This window comes from Orycteropus afer, unplaced genomic scaffold (assembly GCF_000298275.1).
Source record: "Orycteropus afer afer isolate SDZICR_OR568_19922 unplaced genomic scaffold, OryAfe1.0 scaffold00314, whole genome shotgun sequence".
In the NCBI taxonomy this organism is placed as follows: domain Eukaryota; kingdom Metazoa; phylum Chordata; class Mammalia; order Tubulidentata; family Orycteropodidae; genus Orycteropus; species Orycteropus afer.
In genome coordinates, this window is record NW_006921901.1 from 4,303,631 (window position 1) to 4,325,168 (window position 21,538).

The 21,538-nt window shown below is 40.0% G+C and overlaps 1 protein-coding gene across 1 annotated transcript in view; it reads right to left on the reverse strand.

Annotated features, from left to right (window-relative positions):
* Positions 1-487: 487 nt before the first annotated feature.
* RTN1 (reticulon 1) overlaps positions 488-21,538 on the reverse strand; it is a 28,850-nt gene continuing 7,799 nt past the window's right edge. Inside the window, exons 2-7 of the mRNA XM_007951885.2 lie at positions 10,859-11,066; positions 8,280-8,418; positions 6,238-6,307; positions 5,676-5,722; positions 5,532-5,590; positions 488-530 (exon numbers count right to left, since the gene is read on the reverse strand). Of these exons, the coding sequence (XP_007950076.1) occupies positions 488-530; positions 5,532-5,590; positions 5,676-5,722; positions 6,238-6,307; positions 8,280-8,418; positions 10,859-11,066 (566 nt within the window). The remainder of the gene's footprint in view (positions 531-5,531; positions 5,591-5,675; positions 5,723-6,237; positions 6,308-8,279; positions 8,419-10,858; positions 11,067-21,538) is intronic.

Genomic DNA, 21,538 nt, shown 5'->3' on the forward strand with positions numbered 1-21,538 from the left:
ACTTTTACATTGTGTGTGTTGGAGAAACACTAAAACATCAGTCTACGAGGCTATATATATTGTTATTAAAGATTAATCCAACCAGCAACCCAGGGACATGTAAGCAGTTTCCACTATTGCGTCAGTGCACTCAGGAAAGGCCTAGCCACAGGGAACGTTAGAAGCTACAGAAGCATTGCAGAGAGGAGAACAACACCAAAGAAGGAAAGATAACTTGGGCTCTCACCATCATGCACTTTTTTTTTCTTTTTTTTTTTTAGCAACATGAAATAGAAACCACATCTAATACACTTTTCTCTATACTTTAGTGCTTGACACATATGACTCAAACATCCTAAGGGTACAGAAACAGCCTAAAAACAGCTGTTTTAAAGTGTGTCTCTAAGATTATGGTATGGGGGAAAACAATTTGCAGTCACGTGTAAGAACAGAGCTGTTACCACTCCAGACATTCCTCTTTGTGTCCAGTCCCAGGTGGGATATCTGTTTACTCAGTGTGCCTTTTAGCTCCTGGGATTTTTGCCTGAATCCTGAAAAGACATATCAAAAGGCAGTAATTAATGATATCATTTTATGTACTCATCATTTGTTTTTCCTTTAACTAACTAAGAACCAAGAATGAAAATGCAACTTACCAAAACTTTTGGGACACAGTGAAAGCAGTATTCAGAGGTCAATTTATAGCAATAAACACACACATCAAAAGAGAAGAGTCAAAATCAATATGTTAGCTCAACAACTCCAAAAAATTAGAAAAAGAACAACAAAAGAAACCTACAGTATCCACAAGTAAGGAAATAATAAAGATCAGAGCAGAAATAAATGAAGCAGAAAACAACAAAAAGAAAAGAAAATAGAGAATATCAACAAGACAAGAAGCTGATTCTTTGAAAAGAATTAACGAAATTTGACAAACCACTAGAATATTTAACAAAGGAAAAGAAAGAGAAGATGGAAATAACATAAATAATAAATGAAAAGGCAACATCACAAAAGAACCAACTGAAATAAAAAAGATAATAACAATATTATGAAGAACTTTACTCCAACAAATTTGAGAACCTAGAAGAGATGGACAAATTTCTAGAAACACAAGACCAAGTTAAACAGAATACTTGAGCAAACCCATAACAAAAGAAGAAATTGATCAGGTCATAAAAAAACTCCCCAGAAAAAAAAGTCCCAGCCCAGACAGCTTCACTGAGAATTCTATCAAATGTTCAGAGAAGAGCTAACACTTATACTACTCAAACTATTCCAGAAAATAGAAAATGATGAAATACTTCCAAATTCATTCTATGAAGCAAGCATAACACTGACACCAAAACCAGGGAAAGACACCACTAAAAAGGAAAACTACACACCAATATTCCTCATGAATATAGATGCAAAAATCTCCAACAAAATCCTAGCCAAAAGAATCAAACAACATATCAAAAAAATCATACACTGTGACCAACTGAGATTCATACAAGGTATTCAAGGATGGTTCAACATCAGAAAAACAACCAATGTAATCCATCACATAAATAAAACAAAATAAATGAACCATGTGATCATATCAATTAATGCAGAAAAGGCATTTGATAAAATCCAACATCCATTTCTGTTCAAAACTCTCATTAAAATAGGAATAGAAGGGAAAATTTTCAACATAATAAAGGGCACATGTGCAAAACCAACAGCCAACGTTATTGTCAATGGAAAAAGACTCAAAACATTCTCCTTGTGAATGGAAACCAGATATGAATGCCCTCTATCACCACTTCTATTTAACATTGTATTTGAAATTCTAGCGAGGGCAATAAGGCAAGAAAGGGAACTCTTGGCAAGAAGATGTAAAGCTATCTCTACTTGCAGATGACATGATCCTATATATAGAAAATGCAAGAGACTCAGTAAGAAAATTACTGGAACCAATAGAAAGATTCAACAAAGTAGCAGGATACAAGGTCAACATACAAAAATCAGCTGGATTCCTCTCAATATTCCTGAATATTGTGAAAATGTCCATACTACCCAAAGCAATCTATCTACACATTCAATGCAATCCCAATCCAGATTCCATCAGTATTCTTTGTTGTTGTCGTTGTTTGCTGTCGAGTCGGCCCCGACTCATAGCGATCCCTCCTTGGGTTTCTGAGGCAGTATCACTACAGAAGTAGGATTGCCCAACCAGTAATTCTTTAAGGACATGGAAAAACCAATCACTAACTTCATATGGAAAGGAAAGAGACCTTGGATAAGCAAAGCACTCCTGAAGAATAAAAATAAAGCAGGAGATCTCACACTCCCTGATCTCAAAACCTACCATACAGGCACAGTAGTCAAACAGCCTGGTATTGGTATGATAGATAACTAGACCAATGGAACAGAACTGAGAACCCAGAAAGAGACCCATCTATGGACAGCTGATCTTTGACAATGGGCCAAGACCCATTAAATGAATGAGAGATAGCCCCTTTAATAAATGGTGCTGGCAAAATTGGATATCCACTTGCAGAAAAATGAAACAAGATCTATCCCTCACCCCATACACAAAAACAAACTCAAGTTGGATCAAAGACTTGAATGTAAAACCCAAAACTATAAAGTTACTTAAAATTAAAATAGGGGCAAATCTAAACCAAAGAAACCAAACCTACTGCTGTTAAGTCGATTCCAACTTACAGCGACTCCATTGGGTTTCTGAGGCAGTAAATCTTTACAGAAATAGATTGCCCAGTCTTGCTTCCACAGAGTGGCTGGTGGGTTTTAACTACCAGCCTTCTGGTTAGCAGTCATATGCCTTAGGCACTGTGCTAGCAGGGGCAAATCTAGCGGCCTTAATTTATGGCATAAATAGACTATCAAGCATAACCAAAAATGCACAAGCAGTGGAAGAGAAAGTAGATGACTAAGACCTTTTAAAAATTAAATTCTTGTGTATATCGAAAGACTTCTCCAAAAAGGTAAAAAATAATCTACGGATTGGGAAAAAATATTCAGCTATGACATATCTGACAAGAGACTTATCTCCAAAATTTATAGAAAACTGCAACATTTCAACATCAAAAAGACAAAAAAAACCAATTCAAAAATGGGCAGAGGATATGAACAAATACCTCACTAAAAAAGATATACAGGTGACCAACAAACACATGAGGAAACGCTCATGATCATTAACCATTAGAGAGATGCAAATTAAAACAATAAGGAGATATCATCTTACCCAGCAATAATAGCAAAGTTCAACAAGACAGAAAACAACAAATGCTGGCAAGGGTGTAGAGAGACTAGAACTCTCAAATATTGCTGGTGGGACTGGAAAATGGTATGGCATTTCCTTAAAAAATTGAAAACAGAAATACCATTTGATCCAGCAATTCCATTACTGGGAATATATCGTAAAGAGGGGAGATCCAGGCCACAAACAGACATATGGATGCCCATATTCACTGCAGCACAATTCACTATAGCAAAGACATGGCAACAACCTAAGTACCCATCAACAGATGAATGGATAATTAAACTATGGTACATTAACACAATGGAATACTATGCAACATTATAATAATGAAGAATCCATGAATCACCACACAATTTGGATGAATTTGGAGGACATTATGCTGAGTGAAATAAGTCAATCACAGAAGGACAAATATTGTATGAGTCCATTATTGTAAAATATTAAGGAAAGGTTTATGCAGAGAAGGAAATTCACTTTGTTGGTTACAGGGATGGAGGGAAAGGAAGGGAATATTTCTGATTAGTTGGGGGTCACATGTTGATTTGGGTGAGGGAAGGGGCAGTATAGTAAGAGTGTGTGACCAGCATGGTGACAATGGGCAAAGGGAGGACACAGAAATGTGCAAAAAAGATATAGACAACAGAGGCAAATATTGTTACACACACAATACTGAATTAACAGTGGCAGCAAACACTAACCTATGGGTAAATGCATAGACAGGTGAAAAAATCAGATGAGGGCAGGTCAACAGGAATATACCCAAGACCAAGGATAGATTTGGCTAAACACAGTCTTACATATGTAGTTGTGCTACAAAATTACCCACATAGATTAAAGAAGTAACAGAGGACAAGGTTGGAGTAACGTCTCAAGAAACAGCCAAACACCTTGAGGGAGAGAAATACCAGGCCTGTGGGCACAGGACCATAGTCTTGGGGGCTATTATGCTCAATTGGCACAACATAGAACATAAAATCATGTTCTACATCCTACTTTAGTGAGTAGCAACAAGGGTCTTAAAAGCTTTTGAGCAGATATCTACAATACAATTAAGATGATCTCCTCTCATCTGGAGCAAAGAAGAGTGAAGAAAATCAAAGTCATTTGAAAACAATTAGTCCTAAGATATGATGTACCACAAGGACCTCAGCCTTCACAACCCTGAGACCAGAAGAATGAGCCCTGGCCCAGCTAACAATGCCAACCACTCAGAAAGAGATCAAAATTGGAGATACTAGATAGAGTGGGAGGAAAAATGTGAAACATAATTCAAAAGTACAAAAATAACCAGAATTACTGGTTGGATAGAGACTGTTGGAACTCCCAAGACTATGGCCCCAGGTTATCCTTTGGGCCTGGAAATGGACTCCCTTCCATGGATTAGCTCACAGCTTGTAGAAAGACCTCCAAGCAGAACACCTGCCTGAGGGAGAAACACCCACCTACCCTAGGGAGATGCATCCCTTGGATCAATCAACCATGAGATATCAGAAGGGCAGCATTCACACAGAGGGAAAACTGCACAGACAGGAATGCATAGATCAGAAGGGCACAAGTAAGTGGGTAGTCACAGGGAGGAGAGGGGAGTAGAGCTTCTATGGTTAGTGATTGTAATATGGGCTGTGAAATCAAATGTGCATGAACTATTGAGAGTAAAACGAATCTGCTTTGTAAATATGCACCCAAATCACAATTTAAAAAAATTGTAATAATTAAAAAATTTAGTAATATTCATTGCTTAAAAATTAATAATGTTTGATCACTTAGTTGTTTTTATTTCAAATAAGTTATTATAAATTAATTTTGTTTTTCCAAATCAGGCTTCCTTCTTTCTACTAGCCAATCTTGTTCTTGGATATAGGACAGTTCTCAGAGAGACCTTAATATCTTTATCAAATTCATTCATTATAATACCTGATATAACTCATGGAAGATTTTGTTTAATTGAAAGTTTTACAATTTATACTTATTTTCTGAAATAATATAATTAGAAAAGGAATGAACATATAACTCTAATAAGTGAGTGAACAATCAAAAGTCACCTATTATTTTACTAAAACCAAAAACCAAAAAAAAAAAAAAAAAACCTCATTGCCAAAGAGTCCATTCTGACTCATAGCAATCCCTGTTGGGTTTCCGAGGCAGTAAATCTTTATGGTAGTAGATTGCCTCATTTTCCTGGTTTCAACCACCAACCTTCTTCTTGTTAGCAGTCAAATGCCTTAGGCATTACCCCTATCCAATCCACTCATGCCTGCCTAAGACACTCTCTCCTGTTTAAGAATCACACTATGCAACTTACTTTGCCACAACTGCATTTATGTGAGTTCTCACAAGTCCCAGATATTGGTCAATCTGTGCCTATAAAGAGAAAGAAATCATGAGCACATCCAAAGGTCATGAGGTCAAAATGTAACACGTATGTTTGACATCACATAGAACTTACCTGGTGTTTAACATACACTACAGGTAGAGTAAACATTGAAACCACAGCTGGGATGAAAAACAAATACAATATTAAAATACTGAGAGTTATCAGTAAGAATAAGTTTATACACATATTTTTATATAGTTATAATATATGCTGTAATAATATTATAGCATTAGTTACAATAACTAGCATTCCAGATAAAAGATAACAGGGCAGTTCACCAAGAAAATGAAAAGAACTAAGTCTTTTATCGATATTATGTCATCATTCCTAGAATAATATGCTCTCCACGATGAAAATTAATCTCTATCTATAGCTGCCATTGCAGATAAATATACATTAGAATGCAAATAAAATTAGTTGTGGTTGAATAAAAACAAAAAGCTCCAGAATAATAAATTCATTATTATTATAATAATACTCTTTAATGCAACTATGGAAATGATCTGTACTGAAGGATATCTGTGGCATTTGTGCCCAGGAATCTACCAAAACAATCTGGAAGCTAACAGCCTAAGAAGCATTAGATTCACTGCATGTGTGGAACTTGACATAATAGGCTCTTGTCTGTGTTTACCCATGAGCAGCAGGGTCAGACCGTTGAAGAGAGCGCCAACGTAAGTCAGGAGCCACATCAGCACTGCAAACTGAAGAATGAAAAGATCATCAGAGCTCCTAAAACTGTGACACGTACAAGTCTCATTTTATTGATTTTTTAAGATTAGAATTCGAGGTAAAATACACCATGATTTTGACAGAAAATATAAAAGCAATAAGGTGTTTCAAGCTCACCACAGAATCACTGGAAGAGGTTCTATCCCTTACTTCTCTCAGAAACCTGCCAATCTCTTTGTTAGGAAATTTGAGGGATCGAATGAAATAACCTAGTCCAGGGATTGGAAAATTATGGCCTTTGCCTATTTTAGTATGGATTCATCAGTTAAAAATAGTTTCTACCTTTTTAAATGCTCAAAAAAAAAAAAAAGATCAAAACAAGAATAATATTTTGTGATGGGTAAAAACACGAAATTCAATTTTCAGTGTCCATAACATTGTATTGGGATATAACCAGGGTCTTTCTTTTACTTATAGTCTTTGGCTGCCTTCAGGCTATAATGGCAAAGGTGAGTAGCATGACAGTGACTGTGGCCCACAAAGGCTAAAATACTATCTGGCCCTTTATCAAAAAGGATTGTTTACCCTGGATCTAGTCTACAATTAAAATTTTTTTTTCTTCTTTTTAAAAATTTTTTATTGTGATTTGGGTGAAACTTTACAGAGCAAATTAGTTTTCCATTCAATGGTTCATACACATTTTGTGTCATGACACTGACTGCAATCCTCACAATGTGACAACAGCTCTCTTCCCAATTCCTCCCTCTGGTTACCCTTCCCTACGTCCTTCTTTCCTATGCATTCCTGCCTTCTGAGCTAACTCCCTGTGCAAACGCTGCCTTCTGATCTCCTATGGTTGATTGTTCTAAGGGGTGCATCTCCCTGGTGTGGTTGTTTACCTCTTGAACCTGTCTATTGTTTGGTTAAAGATCAAGACATGGAAGTCAGTTTAATTCCAAGCACGGAGTGACACTAGGGGCCATAGTCTTGGGGGTTTCACCAGTCTTTATCAGGCCAGTATTTAGTCTATAATTTTCACATTACAAATAGAAATGTCACCTTAAAAGTACTAGAGTAAGTAATTAAACTCTCTCTGGTATCTCTCATTAGTATTACTTGGCAAGCCATATTCCAGTAAAGCTCTAGGGGTCAAGACCACATTGCTCACTTTTCCCTCTGCCTCTCCTTGAACAAACCAGGCAGCCGCTGTGTACAAGACCCCTGTCAGGATGTGTACAAAGTGTTCTGGGGCACAGAAAACTCACAACAACATCACTGGGGCTTCTCCCTACCCTCGCTGAATCATGATTGGTTGGCTTTCATTTGACATGGAGTCACAGGGAGGTGAAAACACTTTGACCAAAGAAATCCACTAAATTCATGAGAGAACCAGGAATAAAACCCCACTGCTGCAGAGGCTGGCTGAGTATTGGATCTGCCAGACCTTAGCCCTTCAGATTGCTCAGCCTCTGAATGGAAACTGTGTAGGCAATGGTAAGAAAAGGCAACCTGGTGTGTTGTAAAAGTGCAGAACTAGCAGCTGTATGACCCACATTGATCCCAGCTCTTCCAGTAACTCACTTGGCAACCTTGGGCAAGTGTCTTAAACTCTGAGACACAACTTTGTTATCCATAAAATGAAGAGCATAAGTTCAGTGATCTCCATTGGTGACATACATATAGCTGGAAGTTTTCAGACTCTAGAACATGATTGTTGTTGGTGGTGTGTGCCGTTGAGTCGGATCCAACTCATAGCGACCCCTCCTTGGGTTTCCAAGTTGCTATCACTACGGAAGTAGATTGCCCAGCCTTCCTTCCAAGGAGTGGCTGGTGGGTTTGAACCGCCAGCCTTCTGGTTAGCAGTCAAGTGCCTTAGGCAGTACACCACCAGAGCTCCATGATTAGCACCTATTTTTTCTTCTTCATTGCAAGGTGGCTTATAATATTACATCTTTAGGGAAAACAAAATCAAGACTGTAAAGTGAATGGTATAATTGATCATACTTTTAAGGAATCCACCAGGTCCTGCACAAGGAAAAGCCTCCTCAGCTCTTTAAGTGTGTTGTTCACGTAGAACTGCAGGCAGTCCGTATACTTCTGAATCTGCTCCTGAGAAAGGGTGATCTCGAGCTCCAGGTAGGCCCTGTCAACAAACCGCCATCCGCACAGAGAACCCATCAGAAGGAGTCATGGAGCAGGCTGGGGGACACAGTGCAACATTAACCAGCAAGCTATCCTCTCTCACTTTGAGGACAGCCACACTTCTCTGAAGGGTTTATACAGCCAGTGGGACACAGGGCACCATATACTCCCCCTTCTAATACACTGGAGCCCACAGGACCATGGCTCTTAGTGAGGCATTGTGACTGTTTCTCTGTACCAAAGACATCATTGCAGAGTGAGCTGACCACTCAGGAAAACTGGCTGGGACTACAGAAAAGTCAGTCCAAATTAGCTGATTTGCTGAATTCTTCAGATATCCCTGATCCATCAGGTAGTGGGGAAAGCCCCACTTTTTCTTGGTTGCATGGAGACAGGGGAGATATCTGAAAATCCTAGCAGGCAATTCTTGTTGTTCATGGGAACTCTAAGAGTTCATGTTTAAATTCTGGAATGTACTTCCAGGTTCTATTTAGAGAGCACTGAAAACCCAAATGATCTGGGCAATGTTAAAATGCTCATTGGTTCTGTTAAGAAGGATATTTTAGTAATCATGTATTTTCTATTTATTCTAATGGCCAAATGTAACTTTTGGGGGAATGAACTAGGCACCTTCCTGTTCCGTGCTCACCCACAGCCGTCTGTCTTCCCCGTCTCCATCCCTCCTTCCTTCTTTCATGACCCTCCCTCTACTCCTTTAAGACAGCACGATGCTGTCCACCTCAAAGACAGACCTATGTTTCTTATGATGTTTATCCAACTCTTGGAACTGAGCTGAAAAGGGCAAATCAGAGTTTGGTCTGAGTTTTAGAGAGTTTATTCAAATAATTTGGTTTCTCCTCTTTAATAAAAATAGAAAAATACTGATTTGTCTAGATAGTGTGCTTTAGTTCAAAATGTGCTTTGAGTCAGATATTCCTTTCATTGATGAAAATGACTAGAGGAAAGCTTTATATTTCAAATTTCTCTCCTTAAAGAAGATAAGGTAGTTGAGCTAATTGTAGACTAATTGTTAGACTGTTGTTCCTATATCTGGGTACTGGAAGATACAAACCAAATGAGAGATAAGTTCTCCCATTTAATGTAACAGCCCTGGGGACCAAGAACATGTGAGAAACAGATCTTGCTTGAATGGCTAAAGGCAGAGGTGGGGGCAGAGGGGAACTCTAAAGGTGTGGACTCTGTCACAAGCCAGGGCCATTAAAATAGACCATGTATACAACAACAACCACACACCCTGTTAAGATGACACTCTGTTTGTGTGGCTCTTTCCACATTTGGGGATGGGAACTTGTATAGCATGCTATAGCCCAGAAGACCCATTAATGATGCATCAGAAGCAGGCCAAGTACCTCCTAGGGGCAAGGATATCCAGACTCTAACTTTCTTGTACCCTAAGCCCAGGAACCAGAGACCAGGAAGGGCATCTGATACAGTCCTTTCCCTTTTGTCCCTGTAAACAGGTGTCTTTTCCTTTTCCAAGAGTCTGGTGTTACTGAGGCCTTGATCCAGCTGATTAGTGAGGGTGAGGGGGTGTCAGGGAGGACTGTCGGTGAGTGACTGAGGCTAGCCCAGAAGCGATTCCACAGCGTCATTTCCACCTGTTAGCTGGGCCTCAGAAGCCTCCTGTGGTTAGAGGGGGTGAGGACACCTGCTGTAGAGCCTAGACTCTGGGGCCAGGCACCAGGTGAGGGGGTGACACGGACGGTGCTCAAAGTACTCAGGGTTTATAAGCTAGCACTGGGAGATAAATTGGGGTAGAGTTGAGTGGCATGCAGCTAGCAATGATGACATCCTCCTCTGTCACATCTTATACATTCTCTTAGTACCCTGCCTTTTTAGATATTTCCTCCTCTTCATAGTCCTTCTAATCAGAAATCCTTATTATAAAAATGCAGAGGAGGGCACATTATGAGACTGTTCCTGGACCTTGCAACCCTCAGAGCATTGGGCCTTTAGGAACCAAAGAGAACATGAAAATAAAAATCAAAAAACCCTAATCTTGGCTCTGTTATAGTCACTGAACTTGACAAGCCACTTCACTTCTTGGAAGCTTAGCTTTTCCACCTGTAAATAGGTCTGGTAATGACCGCCCTGCCTTCTTCACAGAGTTGAGAGGATTAAGTTAACTGTTGCAACCCTCTAAATTATAAAACACTGGACACCTATGATGAATCATGATTTCTACTAGTTGTAGCAGTAATTCGTATATAAACACTCGATAAAGCAATTAGTGTTGAAACAAGGATAATTGAGTTGTCCTCCCCACCCCAAGAAATTCACTTCTAACAGTCTGCTCGGCCTCAGAAACACATGACGGAAAGTGAGTGTGATCTGGAACAGAGCCAAGGGGAAGAGCCACGCGGGAGGCGGGGGAGAGCCACGCGGGAGGCGGGGGAGAGCTAGGAAAGCTGGACACTCACTTGAAAGGGTGGCCCTCGTCGGTTTTCTGCACAGCTTGTAAAACAGACTTGTAGATGCGGAAACTGATGGTGGCTGAGAGCGCAGCAAGAGCCAGATAGGCCACCACACTCACAACGCTGAACTGGGTCAGGGAGAAGAGCAGCAGCAGGAAACTCCCAAACACTATTCCCGTCTGCTTGATGTCCCGCCAGTAGAGCAGGTCAATGGCTGTGGGGAGAGACACAGAACACAAGTACCTTCAACACCGGAAACACCACTAGGCGAGTTACTACTTCACACTGCTCAAACTACAGGTGCTGCACATTCTTACCTGGCATTTGGTTCCTAAACACGGTGAGTAGATACATGGTTGTGCCAAGGGCATTTACTGTTACTGTATTTGCGTTTGGAAGAATCTCTTCCATCTCTGAGGACAGTTCTCAAATTTACAGATATGAAAAAGCTGTTGAGTCTCCAGGGACTGTATCCCTATGGGTGTACCCCTATGGCCTACACCATTCCTACAGCAGCCCTACCTATGTGCCTTTGAAGAAAATTGGAAATGAAGAGCAATCTGTGTAGTAACAGGTCTCATTTTTAGAAAGGTATTAATTATATGGGCATCTTGTGTCTCTGCTGTTAACTTCATGTCTCACTTGTAGCCTGTTGATGTATATGTCAGTGATGCAAATGACCCCCTACTTTCTCCCTCCCCCCAATCTCCCGCTGCTGAGAAGGGTCATCAGCAATGAAAAAAGAGGTGGTTGGAGCAGTAGTGCCTTCAGTAACATGGAGGAAGAGCCAGAAGACCCCACCCAATTCCAAAGGCAACTGAACCAAGGCGGGGCTGGGTCTAAAATGATAGCAAGACCAAGGAGCTAATGGTTGTTCCAAGGAACTTGAAGTTGACATTTGGATTAGACCATTTTGTACCACACAATTTGTATGCTTCTATTCTGTGATTTCAAATCGTGGAGTGCAGGCTTTATAATCTACACTTCATCCATCTTTCAGTTATTATCCTCTTTCAATTTAGAAACAAAAATTCAAAAGAATAAAGCTGTGGTGCTTCAAAGGTGATATAAAATGGGAATTTAAAATAGTCCCATCACCAGGATACGAGAAAACCATAAAAGGCTTGCTGAAGAATGTATGCGCAATCCTTCTCCAATTGTTGTTGTTGTTATGTGCCATCGAGTCGGACCCAACTCATAGCAACCCCTCCTTGGGTTTCTGAGGCAGTATCACTAAGGAAGTAGATTGCCCCATCTTCCTTCCGAGGAGTGGCTGGTGGATTTGAACCGCCAGCTTTCTGGTTAGCAGTCAAGTGCCTTAGGCACTACACTACCAGAGCTCAGGAAAAAGAATTTTTATATAATATTTTGCCCATCAATTTTCAGGAAGAGAAAAAATATACAAAACTCAATGAAAGTGACATTTGCTTAAATTGCTTCACATGGAGTGTACCTGAAGGCACCTCATTTGCAGAATTAGGTATCAGTCATTGGCTGAAAACAGAGGTGACTAGGTTCAAGAGCTTCTCTCATCATACAGGAGTATGCAACTAGCTGAATAAATAGTACCGAAAAAGTCACACAGCCTGGTGATAACCCTGAGACTATAAAAGTGACATAAGGAATGTTGCAGAGAATTAAACCCTCCCTTAGCAAACACTTGAAAGGAAGGCTGGGCAATCTACTTCCATAGTGATGGAGCTCTAGTGATACTGTGGTTAAAACATTGGGTTGCTAACCGAGGTCAGTGCTTCAAACCCACGAGCCGCTCCACAGGAGAAAGACAAGGGAGTCTGCTTCTGTAAAGATTTGCAGGCTTGGAAACCCTATGGGCAATTCTACTCTGTCTTACAGGGTCACTATGAGTTGATACTGCCTCGGAAACCCAAGGAGGGGTCGCTATGAGTCGGGTCCGACTCGACGGCACATAACAAGAACAACAACATGAGTTGGAATTGACTCAATGGCAGTGAGTTAGGTTTTTTTTTTTTTTTTTTTTTTTCCCTGTGGTCAGCAAAGGCTGAGTCAGGATTGACTTGATGGCAATAGTTTGGTTTGGTTTCTGTTCAGCAGACTTTCCTCAGGCTGACTGGAGAATAAATCAGGGGTTTAATGTTGGGAAGGCTCATTTTACAATGGACTCAGGATATCCCCAGCAATTTGAAGCTGGAGAGAGTTTCTTCTGAGCTGATCCACTCTTTTATCTCCACCTTCTCATCCCCTCCCCAGCCCCCATCCTGTCCATCAATGACATTAACTCAGAAAGATTCCAGTAGGCAGTCATTTCATTGAGCATAGATTTGTTCTTGTTCCCCTACAACATTTTTGTGATGCAGGAAGCAGAGAAGAGGATCACAAGGACAGAGTAGGGTGTGACTTTTTTTTTTTTCCTTTTTCGTCTTTGAGTAAGGCCAGGTCTTACAAGTAGGTTTCCAGGGCAAAGGAAAACCTCTGCTGTTCTAAAGCCTCCCTCCTCCTCTGTACCAACCGCCAGTCGCCAGTCTCACTGACTGACATCACACTATTAGCAATTCATTCATTCCTTGGGCTCAATCCTATTTATCAGTATTCCTCATCTTTTTTTTTTTTAAATGCACATTTCCCAGAATGAGATAATAAAGAGTTGCTTGTCATTAACAACAAAATTGGAATGAATTCACCAAATGATTTTCCTTTTAGAAGAGTTTGTTGAGAACAGAACACCAAAATAAGGATCCTTTTTAAGCAGAGAAAGGTATCTTTTGGAAGATAAGACCTGTAAGAAACCCCTGGAACCCTGAGGGTAGATGATAGAAAGGGGAAGGGATCTCCAGGGAAGCCTGGCTCCCTGTGGTCTTGTCAATTGAACTAACGGTCATTGGGACACTGGGGCCTCCTCCTATTTATTCTGCTTTGTGTAGGGGAAAGGAAAAGGGGGGAATAAAAATGAGACAAGGACATCGTCACCATCTGAAGTGTGACCTTTTCCACATTCATTCGTTTAGTATATATTGTTGTTCTTAGGTACCGTCGAGTTCATTTTTGATTCACAGTGACCCCACAGAGTTCTCTAGGCTAACTCTTCATGAGGACAGATCACCAGGTTTTTCTCTCACAGAGCCACTGGCTGGTTTCAAACTACCAACCTTTTGGTTAGCAGCTGAACACTTAACCCTTGCATCACCAAGTCTCCTCTATTGGTGCTAGATGCCAGGGATATAAAAATAAATGAATTGCAAAAAAGAAACATACACACAAATAGTGAAGAAATAAGTTATGTTGTTGTTTTTGTCGTTATGTGCCGTCGAGTCAGACCCGACTCATAGCGACCCCTCCCTGGGTTTCCGAGGCAGTATCACTACGGAAGTAGATCTCCCACCCTTCCTTCCGAGGAGTGGCTGGTGGGTTTGAATTCTGTTTTATGATACCCATAGACTTACATGGCAAACACATTTGGAAACAAATACATTACAAGACAGCATTTGCTGCCAAAGGAGGACTACTTAGTGCTAGGGAGGGCAAGCACACCCATTCGTGAACTGTGACAGTATATGGGAGACCCTAAAAGTAAATTTAAGGCAAAGGGGGATGTAATTTGCTAATTTCAAGTGGATTCCCATTTAACAAATTTCTTCACCCCTGATAAAAATGCTACGCCCTCTAGAAAAGCCATCTGTTCACCTGTTCACCTGAGGATGGCAGGCAGCAGGATGGGGCTTTACCTGAAGAAACTGTACACAAGACAGTGTTAACAAAGTAATATTAATTTGGTATAAACCCATTGTACAACCAGTCTTTCAATCAACTTGATAAGACAGCTGATGTTTCTAACTAGGCAGTTAACAGAAAAATCATTATCTTAAAAAACAGTAGGATGTTGATTCTGGGGACTTCGTGACATAATAATCTATTTATGTAGATTTGGAAATATTCAAAGTACCTTCATATATTATGTCATCAAAACCTCACAGTAAACTCCCTTGGACAGGTATATAACAGGTGAGGAGGCCAAAGTTAAGAAATTTGCATCCTGACTAGTTGATAGAACCCACTGCCATAGAGTTGACTCCGACCCATAGAGACTTTATAAGACAGAGCAGAACTGCCTCTAGAGTTTCCAAGGCTATAAATCTTTATGGAAGTAGACTGCCTCATCTTTCTCCTGCAGAGCAGCTAGTGGGTTCAAACCATTGACCTTTTGGTTAGCAGCCTAATGCTTTAACCACCAGAACTCCTAGTTAATTGAAGCAGAATTAAATTCTAAGTTTGATGTGTTTTTGGAAAAAAAAAAAAAAAAAACACAGTTACCTCTCTTTTTTGTTATGAATTAAATGTCCCCAAAGTATGCAAAATAAATTTGGGGTAATCTGAATTTTCTTTGAATCTGGTTCTAGAGTTAGATATTTAAAATGAAACTTTTCTTTTTAGGGGAAATTAGCCATATCAGTAGTAAAAAGTTACCAATCATCTAATTATCTGGTAATTACAGTAATGCAGAACAGAGATTATAAAATTTTATTCTTGCTTTTATGGAATTTAAGGTTTAGTTGGGAAGACTAGCCATTCATTTTTTTAAAATGTTGAATCAATGCTGATACATCTTGTGTTGCTGGAGGTGGACAACATTAACTGGACAGTGCTGTAATTGATAGAAAAAAAGAGGATATAGGAGCCCTAGTGGTGCAGTGGTTAAGTGCTGGACTGCTAACCGAGGAGTCAGGAATTCAAACCTACAAGTTGCTCTGCGCAGGACAAATATGTGGTAATCTTCCATAATGATTATGGCTTTGGAAACCCTATGGGGCAGTCTTACTCTGTTCTATAGGCTGGCTACGAACCAGAATCAACTTGATGGCATTGCCATCGAGTTAGGATAGTTTATGAATGTGGTGAACAATTTGTTAAGGAGATGAGGAATAAAAGGGAAATATTATGAAGGATTCATTGAACAAGAATGGTGACTAATCAGCTGTGAGAGAATGGAGGAAGAGCTAATTAAGGATGAAAGCAGCATTTCAAACCTGGGTGAATAAGTGATTAGTATCACTCACAAAAATAGAAAATCTGAGGGAGAACTGGTTTGGGAAAAAGCTGTCACTTGTTTTTAAACTTACAGATTCTGACATGAGGACATTTAAAGCAGGGCATTTTGACACAGCCTGGAGTGGAGACAGAACAGCAAGCAATTAAGGACGAGGCTATTAGAACAATACTTGCTATTTTTTTTCTTTTTTTTAAGCTGGGAAGTTAAATTTGCTTTTTAGGCTTTGTCAGAGCATCCCGGTATTAAAATGGCCAGTAATATATATCCAGTGATATTCAGATGAATACACGTAGGGGGTAATTGGAAACATGGGGCTGAAATTTAATAAAGAGGGATTGAATATTTGTATTCAAGTGTGTTCTGAATGGAAATGATTATTTAAAGCCACGAGAATGGATGCTATCTCCATTCCTTAGTGGAGGCTTAGGAATATATTTTAGGATAAGACCATATTTTAAGAGCCAAAGGAGTAAACGGAGCTCTAAAACAAGAGTTGTGAGTGTTAGAACAGGAACCCCAACAACACTATTGTGTACGACTAGGTCAAGCAGAAGGAAAACTCTGAGATGAAAAAGACAGAACAAGGGAAATGAGAAAGAAGGACCACTGGATTTGGAAGCTGGAAGGTCATTCAAAATTGGAGAGAGTAGTTTTAGGAGTTTCGTTTCCATGGAGATGGCAGTCATGTATGCAGTTGTGTAAGTAGTGGGAAATTCTAAGTAATAAAGATGATGAAAACCAGAATAGCAGTTCGAGGAGTAAAAGCAACTAATAATCCTTCAGGGTGAGCAAAACCTGTGGATGTTAGTGGTGAGGGATGAGGTGAGGATGCTGTAAAGAGGAGATACTTGATAAAACAAAGTCTTAGAGAAGGTACGAAAGGATAGGATGAGTCGTGATTCTTCCTCTTCAAAGGAGAGGAAAGAAGGAATAGGTAACGATACATTTTAGAAACGTGGGTGAGGCTACAGTTATGTTTTGAGATGGTAAGGGAACAACATAAAGCGGCTTGAGGTACATTAACTCAAAACTTCTCTGGAAAATGAGTCATGAGATCTTCCTGAGACTGAGGAGGTTAAGAGTAGGGCTTGAAGAGAGTATACAACACAACACAGTACAGTAGCGTTGGACCACAGCTACCGAGCACCTGAAATGTGGCTGACCCCAAACGAGATGTGTTATAAGAGTAAAGTACAAACTGGATTTCAAAGAATTAGTTTTAAAAAAAAAATATGTAAAATATCTCATTAATGCTTTGTACATCGATTATCTGTTTGAAAGATAATACTTTGGATATTTTGGGTTAAATAAAATATATCATCAAAATTAATTTCACATGTTTCTATTTCCTTTTGCTTTTTAATGTGGCTGCTAGAAAATTTAAAATTAGGTCTGCAGCTTACATCATACTTGTATTGGACAGTGTTCATCTAGAAAATACAGTCAGGATTCAAAATGAAATGCATAAAAGTAATGTTAAAAAGTAAAGAGGGTTCGGTCGGCATTGACAATTTCTGGTGAGACCAGTTGACAGGGTTTGATGCTGGGTGTTCTGAGCAATAACAGATGGTGGGGCTAATCAAGGGCGGTAAATTGGCACACAAAGCACGGTTAGAGGAGCCTAAGATCCAAGAGACAAAATAGAAATGACCAATCCTCTGGCCCAGGCAGGAATGACAGTAAGACAGCTGGGAACAGAGGGGCTGGAAGAATGGCAATGGCTAATGTGGTCACAGAGCATGTAGATGGCCCAAAGCTCTGATGATTCAGTGGGAGGCCTGGGAGGTAATGAACTGATCAGAAAACTTCTGTGTTACGAATCAGCTGTGTAAATGCCAATTTTTCACACTTTAATTTTGCTTAGAGTAATGAAAAGTTGTGCAGGAAGCTTTACAGTACTCGATCCAGAAAAAAAACAGGGATTTGAATAAAGTTTCCTCAGAACACACAAAAAATAAATTACCCCAAGCAGTCTTCAGGTAAGGCGCCCCAGTGGTGCAACGGCAATGGTTAATCTTGGGCTGCTAATCAAGAGGGGTTGGGGTTCTAACCCATCAGCTGCTCCATGGGAGAAAGATGTGGCAGTCTGCAAAGATTTACAGCTTTGGAGATCCTATAACCTACTGAAATAGGGTCATTGTGAATTACAGCGACCAAAGAGGACAGAGTAGAACTGCTCTTTTGCTTAGCTGCGGAATTCCTTAACAACTGCGCCATTAACCCAAAACCAAACCGAACCCACTGCCATTGAGTCAATTCCAACTCATAGTGACCCTTTAGGACAGAGCAGAACTGGCCCATAAGTTTTCCAAGGCTATAGATCTTTACAGAAGCAGACTGCCTGCCTCATCTTTCTCCTGTGGAGTGGGGTGGTGGGTACCAGCTGCTGACCTTTTGGTTAGCAGATGAATGCATTAACCACTGCACCACCAGAGCTCCTATTGAGCCACCCAACCAAAAAAACCAAACCCACTGCTGTCGAGTCAGATCCAACTCATGGCGACCCCTCCTTGGGTTTCCGAGACAGTATCACTATGGAAGTAGCTTGCCCAACCTTCCTTCGGAGGAGTAGCAGGTGGGTTTGAACCGTCAGCCTTCTGGTTAGCAGTCAAATGACTTAGGCACTACGCCACCAGAGCTCCTTAAAACAAACCTAAGATGGCCTTTTCCCTTATTAGACTGGAAACCTTATACTCTGTTCTATAGGGTCACTATGATTCAGAAACTCAACTTGATGGTAATGGGTTTTTGTTTTGTTTTTTAAATCTTCAGGTACAGTGAGGTATAGAAAGCTTTTTTCTTCCTCCAATATCCTTGTAATGGAGAAAGGTCATGTGAGAGTTTAAACAGCTGAGTACCTATTCACTATGCTGACTAATAAGTAGGACTTATAAGTTACGTATTGTTTTACCAATTATAAATATTGAAGTTACTGTGGTAGTTAAGGTTGTTGTCAGCTTGGCTGGGCTTGGTTGAATGGATGAGCAGCTGGATGTAGTTATTCCCCATGGTGAGACTGGCAATCAGTTCCACAGAGTGGAATCTACTGGAGCAGCTGAGTAGCTGCTTTAGGAATATGGGCTGCTTCCAGTATGTAAGCAGCAGCTATGAGAAGGTCTCTAGATTTTTTTTTTGGCACGCTTGAGTCTTGCATGTAGCCAAGTCATTGTTCAGCAGCTTGCCATGCCCTGCTGATCTTGGGACTTCTTCTGGACCTGAACTAGTGACCTGCCATGTTGTTGGGTAATTTGGGGACTGTGACATTTTACTTGTGGACTTTGGGTTTGTCAGCCTCTGCAGCCAGCAGCTGTCTGAATGAAGAAAAGCCTCCAGCTTCAGTGGGCTGGGAGCAGGAGGCAGAGCTGAAGGCCAAGGTTGAGGGGCTTTCATCCAGCTCCTAGAGGATGGCACTTTGAACTTAGACTTAAAGCCTCCAAACTGTAAGAGAATAAACTCCTATTTGTAAAAGGTAACCCATTTGTGGTATATTTCTATTAGAGCAGCACTGTTGTTGTTGTTGTTATTTGCCGTCGAGTCGGCCCCAACTCATAACGACCCCTCCGTGGGTTTCCAAGGCAGTATCACTACGGAAGTAGATTGCCCAACCTTCCTTCCGAGGAGTGGCTGGTGGGTTTGAACCACTAGCCTTCTGGTTAGCAGTCAAGTGCCTTGGGCACTATGCTACCAGAGCTCCCTAGGTAACCAAAACAGTTACTTTGTTAAAAACCAAGAGTATTTTTTTTTTAAAAAAAGGTTCTGAAATGAGAGATGAGTGTCTTATCAATTATCATAAATGGACTGGTCTCTGGTGATCTCATCCTAGAGCCCTAAAACACAGGTATGAGCACACACTGTAGATTGTCTGGCACTGCCTTAGAACTAATTCAGTGAAGGGGGAGCTGGCTGAATTGAAGAATACTAACATCAAATGCTGAGACTAATGCTACTCTCATTTCCACAATCCAGTTATGAACAGAAAAGAAAAATAAAAGTGCTCCAAGGGTTGTTAAGCAAATGGAAATTAAATCCCATGTCAAATTTCTAGAAAGTCCTTTGCTGAAATCCAACTTATTTTGCTTTGAGACACTATTTAATTTTTTTTGAACTTTTTATAGTAGTTTGGGTGAAAGTTTACAGAGCAAATTAGCTTCCCATTCAACAATTTACACACATTTTGTTTTGTGACATTGGTTAATCCCCTCCATGTAACAGCACTCTTCCCACTTCCTCCCAGGGTTCCCTTTTCCTTCTTTCTTGCCCTCTCCTGCCTCCTGAGCTTTCGTTTTTCAGGCAAATGCTGCCTATAAAAGACTCTAGGAGCTCTGGTAGCATAGTGCCTAAGGCACTTGACTGCTAACCAGAAGGCTGGCGGTTCAAACCCACCAGCCACTCCTCGGAAGGAAGGTTGGGCAATCCTACTTCTGTAGTGATACTGCCTCGGAAACCCAAGGAGGGGTCACTATGAGTCGGGGCCGACTCGACGGCAAATAACAACAACAACAATAGAAGACTGTACTGAGGAGCATTTCCTCTCTGATGTTATTATCCACTTTTCAGGCCTGTCTACTATTCAGCTGAAGGTTGATCCCGGGGGTTGAGGGGTGGGGTTCAGTTCCAGGTTTAAGGGGTGTCTAAGGGCCACAGTCTTGGGAGTTTCATCCATCTCTATCAGACCAGTCAGTCTGGTCTTTTGTTTTGTTTTGTCCAACATCCTTGGGATACTATTTTAAATGTATTTGATTATATGACCCAATAGTGGCTGCAGTATTCAGAAAGTTTATTAAAACTCAAACTTTCTAAATAAACTATTAAGTATATTAAAACTTATAAGGCAGTGGTGCAACCATTCATATTTTATGCATAAAGCAAAATATGGTATAAGTATATAATATAAAATGGCCATCAACTGTGCACAATTATCATCACTCCTGGATCATATTTGTAAATGTATTTATTTATATTCCTTCTTAGCCCAGAAAAGATTTTAGGTGGCATTGTACTACTTGCTATATGGTAAGTAAAGCTACTTTTTAAAAGGCCAAATGAAAAAAAATGTGAGAAATTTCAACAGAAGAATCATTGACAAATGATATATATGCTATTCACTTTTATTTACTTTTTACCAGTCTTTCCAATAATTGGTTATGATAATTGACTACCTTATGAAAATTATTAGATGGCTAGAAAAACACTGAGTTTAAGCAGCTGAGTCCAAAGCATTGATGAAAAGCCAGCTTCTCTGATTGATTTTCACAGGGCAAACAAACTATCATCACAAAATGTTAACAACAAAAGATAGTGGCAACTTTATTTTAAATTTCCCTTATTTTACCATAAAACTGGAGAAACATAATGAAAGTAGATATAATAAAATACTTAAAACATATAGAAGCATTTAAACATAACATCTTCTAGTCAAGTAATATATAAGTTTCATTTCCCATGAGACAACCTTCCATACAAATAAAAACTTTCTGTGGCAATGCGGTGACCCAGAACCCAGAGGAATCTGTTGGAGGGACTTTTGCTAAAACCCCTACAGTGATTCCATTTTCAAGGCCTTTCTTCCCTATCTTCTAAATGAAGCCAATATGACAAGAGAAAAATAGCAACATTATTTCCAGATGTTTAAGTAAGTCTCTGTTGTTGTTGTTATGTACCGT